This window comes from Phalaenopsis equestris, unplaced genomic scaffold (genome assembly GCF_001263595.1).
Source record: "Phalaenopsis equestris unplaced genomic scaffold, ASM126359v1 Scaffold000339, whole genome shotgun sequence".
NCBI classification, from domain to species: Eukaryota; Viridiplantae; Streptophyta; class Magnoliopsida; order Asparagales; family Orchidaceae; genus Phalaenopsis; species Phalaenopsis equestris.
In genome coordinates this window covers 131107-138896 of record NW_018164781.1, presented here as the reverse complement: position 1 = coordinate 138896, position 7790 = coordinate 131107, and the positions used below count along the sequence as shown (strand labels likewise).

The following is a 7790-nucleotide window of genomic DNA, read 5'->3' as shown; positions in this document are numbered from 1 at the left end:
TATATATATATATATATATAGATATAGATATAGATATAGATATATGCGCTCCACCGGTGGCTTGTTGGATGACAACTTCTGTGTAAGTCACCTATCCCTGGTTTGAATCCATCGCGATCGAATTAGCACATATGGGCTGGACATGCACATCTATATATATATATATATAGTTATATATAGTTATATATATCCATGCACATATGTGTACATCAATAAATTATAAATATTTATATTCCAATATTATATCTGTTTGGATATATTTAAATATATTTCGCTTAAAAATATTCTTTATAACCCATATACGACTTTTAAATAGATTTTATATTCTTATGTAGATCGATCGTTGAAATCGAGCTTAATTGCTTGTTTTCTACATTTTAATCGAACTATGACTTACTTCTCCAGTTGGATGGCAATATATTTATTTATTTGTGTTAAAATTTAAAAAAATATAAAAAAATTAGTTTTCTTTAGTTTTAATATTTGCATAAATATTTTTTTATAGATTTAATTAATTATTGCATATAAAATGTACTAAAAATACATGCATCCAAATAACGTAAATAATAAAAAAAATACTAGAAATATGTAATAAGATTTATAATTACAGTCAAATGAATTTTTGCTTCTCGTTCAAATCCGCATGAAATATTTTCTGGAGATTGAGATTGGTTGCGAATGTACGTGGATTAGAGGGTTGTGAAATTCAACCCTAATAAATTTACAGCAAGGAAAAAGAAGAAACAGTGGAAGAAAATAATCAGAGATGGATCGATCGATCACCTGTATGCCATTGGGAGAGTTTTCAGAGCTAAGGACCCGAAGGTACGACTCCGTTTCTTCAATCCGATCGGGCACAAAGATCCGAACAGCGGCGATCCGCGGCGCATCGTTGAGCAGGAAGAACTTGTACGAATCCTCGTCGAGCGGGCTGTTAAGAAATAGATCGGCATTCGGATACTCATTCAGCAAGTTCTTGACGATCGACGGTCCCGTCAGCTCGAACCGCCGCGCTCCACCCACCAAACAGATCGCCAGCCTCGACGGCTCATCCGCATTCTCCGGCGGCATCGGAAGCTCCGATTGAAGAAATAGGTCGGCGGAGGAGATTGATCGGAGGGATTTGATGGGGGATAAGACGAGGAAAGAATCTATGCCGGCGCGGTGGTAAGCTATGAGGGAGACGAAAAGGAGGAGGAGGCTGGCGAATGAGAGGAGGAGGATTCGGGATGCATGGAGATTCGTGTTCCGGCGGCCGGCGACGGTGGAGATTCTTTGAAAGAACATGGGAGTCAGGGTTTCCGAGGGGAAGAGGAAGGAGGAGGTGGAGCGTTACTGGAGCAGTGAGCGCTGCGAAGCATGGAGATTCGTGTTCCGGCGGCCGGCGACGGTGGTGATTCTTTGAAAGATCATGGGAGTCAAGGTTTCAGAGGGGAAGAGGAAGAAGGAGGCGAGACAAGGTGGAGCGTTACTGGAGCAGTGAGGGCTGCGAAGAGGGTAATAATAAACGAGGGCGGGATAACGGAATTGAAGTTTATTGACGATTTTATCCCTACTTTTGCGAAATAATGGGGGTGATTTAGTAATTTTGTACGGTGGTCTTGTAAGGTAGCGGGGACCACCGGTCGTTGGGTTGGCGGTAAGCTGCTGTTTAGAGGAGACGTGCAGGGAGGGTTTAAGCTATGGAAAGTCCACCTTATGCATACCAGATTCGATTAATACATAATATATGTTAAATTATTTTGTTTATTTATATTAATGCGGTTAAGTGTGGTGGCTGCGAGAAAATTAAATTCTGACCTTTAAAACATAATAATAATATCATAATCATCATCACACGTTTTTGAATAAATGTTTTTTCTGTGGAAATTTTGTTTTATAATTGCTTCTTCAAACAGTTACAACTGTCTCAAATAAATCGTTGTTGTCTTAGTTTTGTATGAAAAATTAGCACGAGTAAATAAAAGTTAAATACTAATATGGTTTGGCAACGTTTGAGCGATAGTTGTTGATAAATGATGACTGTTTGTGGTGATGATTAGCGTTGAATGTTAGGTAGAGCTATAGGTTTATTTAGGTCTAATGTATCATATTGAAATCTTTGGTTATAGAAAACTCATTCAAAGTTTAAATTATTTAGGGTTTGTTTGGGGTAAATGCAATTTATTAAAAAGCAACTGTAAAGCTGCTGAAAAATAATTTAATATTTAAAATGCTGCAGTGGTTATTACAATTTTTTTTTTTTTGTGGAAAGGTAAGACCGCAACAAGAAAGCTACAACCACACCTAACTAAAACGGGTGGGAAAATGAAGATTTCGACTACAAAACAAAGTTTGCCTATACAAACAAAAGTATTGTGTTGTGCCACACTTCCACCACACCATCAAACGGACCCTTAATATCATTAAAATCTAATGACTTTGGGCACATTGGGTCCCTCTTTTTAAAATGCACATTTAGATTATAACCAAGCAAAATTTTAAAAATGTTTAGTACAATTAATATCACAAATTCTTTCTTATACCTAGTATTTGTTTGGCTTGTATACAAATTGGAACATTTGGGGTCTTAGGGGAAAGCTTATTCCGTGCGGACACCGCATGCAGCGATGAATGCGGTGTTTGATTTCCGCCGTCGAACACAGCTTTGGTCGGATTTAAAAAAAAACAATGTGGGTCCCACCGAAACAATGATCGACGGTGGAGATCGGACACCGCATGCATTTCGACATGCAGTGCCCGCACAAAATAATTTTTATTCTTAGAGATCGAATAATAACGAGGTGCTTTGAAGAAAATATCACATTCGTTAAACTGGACATATGATCAATAGTGTGGATCACACGACGCCGCCAAACGCAAGCACGGTGCAATCTAGTTCATCGCCCGCATGTCCGAATGACAGACATAATATTTTCTCGTGCCTTTAACACATTATTTATCACTAAACTCATATCTCTTCCTATCAATTTCTCTATAAAATTTTCACAAATTTCGACTAATAAATCATTCTGATTTTAACAAGATAAGAAAATTTTGATACTTCACAAATTTCATTTATTTTCTTATATCATGAAAATAATTTATCATTAATTAAAATTGGACTAAATGGTGCCTATTATATAATATAAAGGGCTGCTGGAACGGCCTTTGTCACCTAAGTTTCAAATAATTTACCTTATAAATATATATTAAATTCTAATTTCTCTTTCAGATAACTCTATCGCCATCTGTCACAATCAACTGCCAATTTATATGCCAACCTGCTTATAAAATTTATATACGATAACTAGAGTAGTCTGAGAAGTAGTTTGATAAGCACGAGAGAAAATATTTGGCTATCGCCATCTGTCACAATCAACTGCCAATTTATAGGCCAACCTGCTTATAAAATTTATATACGATAATTAGTAGTCTGCGAAGTAGTTTGATAAGCACGAGAGAAAATATTTGGTCAGAAGTTTAATAAGAGGGCGAAACATGTAAAGTGAACCAACTACAGTATATTATGACGGGTCACTTTACACTTGGCTTTTTCTTGTTGGACCCCGGATGATCTGATCTGACAAAATTTTTTCTAGGGATAATTACATGCATAGCACTTGAAATTTTGATATTTAGAAAACTAGCATCCATGTCGTCTTTTAACCCTAAAAAATAGATGTGCGTGTCTAAAAACAATCATGATGGAACGACAAGAGTTCTTGACATAGCCATCAAGAGAACCAATCCAACAAGAAGGCGAGCACAAGTGATTGGATTCGAGCTGTTGAGTGCAAGTGGTTGAGTCTGAATTGCTCTACAAGGATGTCTGAATATGAGTAGCAGGGTATGGGTGGCCATATAGAGAATGCCGCCTCACTGGGCCACTTGACAACTTCATTACTGTTAGCGTTGGATACCGCACTCCTCCCGCCTCCTATGTTTCGTGAAACGACGCCAACTCCCGCTCGCGCTCGCTCGATCACGAAAGGTCGCGACCGCGATCTGCAGTTTCGTGATAACCGCTGCTCCCGCCTCCAGGATCGCAAAACGGCGCCGCCTTCCGTCTCCTTTAAGTTGAGAACATAGAGCACGATTCTCTTTTAAGTTTCTAAGTCACAGTTGGTGTTCCTCTTCGGGCTTCCTCAGGATAGAGGGATAGAAAAATTGTAAGCAACTCAGGCCAATTCTCAATCAATGTTTCTTTAGTCCTAATTCGAGTACTTATAATGCATAGTAGACGAATATACGAGTGTACTAGTTCCTCATTTCTCCCCTAAAAATGAAAGAAGTAATGATAAAGTCAATTGGATCAAGTTGGCTCATGATGTATGGATTGATGCTTTACTATCAAAATTAATGCACAAATTTACAACACATGTTTTACTCGTCATCATTAATTAATGCCTAAAATTTTTTTATTTATGTTTAATTTGTATAACTCTAATTTCTTGCATTTAATTTATTATGATCTTAGTATTTAATTACTTTTTAAATATGAAGAAATTCAAAGATTATATAACTTTACTCATCACTCTCCATCTAAAATTGTGCTCTAATGTGTGGCATGGCTGTCGAATTGGGCTGTGGGTTAGGTTTGAATCGAACTAGAAATTGATTTGATATGAAATTGCTTGAACTAAGCACAATCGGAATATTAAATGGGTCAGACAGTCCAACCCAAACACGACCCACATTCAAACTGATGACCTCAACTCGACCAACTTAACCACTGTTAAGGTATGATAGCTTTTCACGAACGTCAAATTTAAGTTGATTTTTAGTCAATTTAGGATTGGCTGGCCAAACCAAACCTGACCCGAAATTTTAAATGAGTTAGAAATCAAACCAAATTTGACCAGTCGGATCAACCCAAACCATGATTTTCTTATTAGAGTTCGGACCCAAGTTAACGTGTTGAGTCAATTTGACACCGCTATAGCATATTAGTGGGAAATAAAGTTGAGAATCACAAAGTACTAAACTCGAACCATAACTAGCTCAGTTATTAGATTCACATTTTAACATACCACGCAATTCCTATGTATTTAAATATCTTACATTTAATTTTTAATTTTTATATTTATACCACCCAAATATTTCATATCACATAAAAAGTACCATCGTTTTCACTTTTAAAATGCGAAACACGCATTTCCATGCATCGGTAAGACGATATATATGCACGTAAAAATTGAAGTTTAGGAGTTAGATATGTAAATTCGTAAGAATTGAGTGGTATGTATGTAAATCTTACTTAAATACATTGAAGATACCTACATATATTATAAGTAGGGGTGTAAACGAACGGAACACGAACAAACAGAGCATGTGTTCGTGTTCGATTCGTTTGAAATTTAGTTTGTTTGAAATAAACTCGTGCTTGAAATTGTTCGTGAAGTCACTGTTTGTGTTTGTTTCTTAACGAACGAGCCGAACATGAGCTGTTCGCGAATGACAAGTCAGTTTGACATTCCTAATATTAATATATATAAATAATATATTATATTAATTATATAACTTATATTATATAAATATATAATATCTATATTAGTATATTACTAATATATTATATTAGTATATTACTATTATTAATTTATTATATATTATAATTTATAAAATTTAATTTTTTTTAAATATCATAAATTTATTTATATATAATTATTTTAAATTATTTTATATTTCGAACAATAACGATTAGAACACAAACGAACGCATAATTGTTCGTGTTCGGTTCATTTAAGTAACCAAACGAAAAAAAATTGTTCACGTTCGTCTCGTTTCTTGATCGAACGAAAAAAAATTGTTCACGTTCGTCTCGTTTACTGATCAAAACGAATCGAACACGAACTCATTGACGAACCGAACACGAACTGTTCGCGAACAATGAGCTTTTTTGACAGCCCTAATTATAAGTAATTCTTATATCAAAGAGGCAATAAAATTTCAAATTTTATTAAAAAGGTCATTTCTCTAAAAAAAAAAAATTACAGTACAAATAGACAAGATATCTTAATTAATTGCATGTACTACATTATACTAATAAAAAAAAAATTGCATTCATAGATACCACATAATTTTATAAATATTTACAAATTAACACCTAAATTTTATATATGCAACACATTAAAATCACAATCATATCGTAATATATACATGAAAAAATGTATTTAAGTATTAGTTTTATTGCTATGTAAATACATTAAAAAAAGTGGTATATATGTAAAGTCGTCCCTATAATTGGCTCCATTCACCAAATCAAACAACTGAATATCCTCATTTTTTTTTTCAAAATTGCAGCGAAAAATACTATTAACAGCTAAGGAGCAGAAGAATATCACATTATGTATCATCCGCCGCGGTGGTACAGAGGATTCCGGCCGGTGGTCTTTAAAGCCCACAAGGCGGCCCGACGCGTGGTATGTCACGGAGCGACCACGGCGAAGAAGATGGGATTGTGCATTTATTCACGACATAGTGGTTGAGACTTTAGCCGGCAGATGGTGGTCGAAGGTGGTATGCGGTTGTTGACGGCGGTCGGCGATGCTCGACCGTGGTTGAGAACGGTCGGCGGCGTAGGCGGCCACAGGAGTGCTTGACGGCGGTCGGCAGTGGTGTTGTCAAAAAAGCCTGTTGTTCGCGAACAGCCCGTGTTCGACTGTTAAGTAACTCGTGTTCGGCTCATTCGTTAAGTAAACAAGCCGAACACGAACAAAATTTTTAAGCCTCAAATTATAAACGAGCCGAATAAGAACAACTGTTTGTTCGCTCTTGTTCGGCTTGTTTTAGCTCGAAATTAAAAAAAAAATCATATAATTATTTATAGAATAGTATATTATATAAATTTATAATAAATTTTAAATGATAACAGCTCGTGGCGTAATGTACTTTTTCTTCTTCTTTTGCATGGATTTAGTTCAGGTTCGAATACAACACTCTACATCTATTTTTTCAAATTAACTTGGGCCGAACATGAGCAATGATATTTAAATCGAGTCAAGCATAAACATTTTGTTCACAAGTCAATTTCAAACACGAGTAATTTCAAACGAGCCGAACAAGTAATTGAAATGACAGACAAAAGATCAGTGTCTGGCCCACTCAGAATAATTCACTATAAATTGATTTGTACACTCTTACGCACTTATCTCACAAGCAGAAAACAATTATACAGTTCCTCGAAGTGCAATGATTCCATGCAGAATGATTTATTATACGACGGTCGCAAGAGATAGTTCCAAGTCAAATGATGAGAGTGAATGGTAAGTTCACCAGTTTAGCATTTAGATCCAAAGTCAAATGATAGCTTTTGAGAGACTCTAAGATATAGTTCCAAGCAACTCCAATTAATCGAAAAATTATACATCTAAACTTAAGATTCAAAATACATGCAATGAATCAAAAATTTGAAAATTCAAAATTGAATAGAGAATTCATGAAATTAAATCAATCTTATACATCTAATATATGCAAATTTTAATATTTGTTCATATTAGTTAGTTTTTTTTTTTTTTTGAATTTCGCTTGTAATAATTTGACCAATTTGAAAACGAATTCATCCAAACTGACCGAATGCTCGCTCCTAGACTCAAAGCCTTTAGAATGGCCCAAATTGGCCATCAATAAGTGACTCTTAGAACTTGATTCAAATACTCATAATGACTAACTAAATTGATTCAAGCAAGAATAGTATTATAGCTAAGTTTCAACCCTCAAAAGACAAAAAAACAAAAAAAAACCATAGCTTAGTGAAACATAACATCATCAAAAACATTATAATTATATACACATCAAATAAAGATCATGAA

At 35.2% G+C, this 7790-nt stretch overlaps 1 protein-coding gene across 1 annotated transcript in view; it reads right to left on the bottom strand.

Annotated features, from left to right (window-relative positions):
- The window catches only part of LOC110025882, a 3785-nt gene extending 2463 nt beyond the window's left edge, over positions 1-1322 (bottom strand). Inside the window, exon 1 of the mRNA XM_020726564.1 lies at positions 784-1322. Within this exon, the coding sequence (XP_020582223.1) occupies positions 784-1287 (504 nt within the window). The 5' untranslated portion in view covers positions 1288-1322. The remainder of the gene's footprint in view (positions 1-783) is intronic.
- Between the last annotated feature and the right edge of the window lie 6468 nt (positions 1323-7790).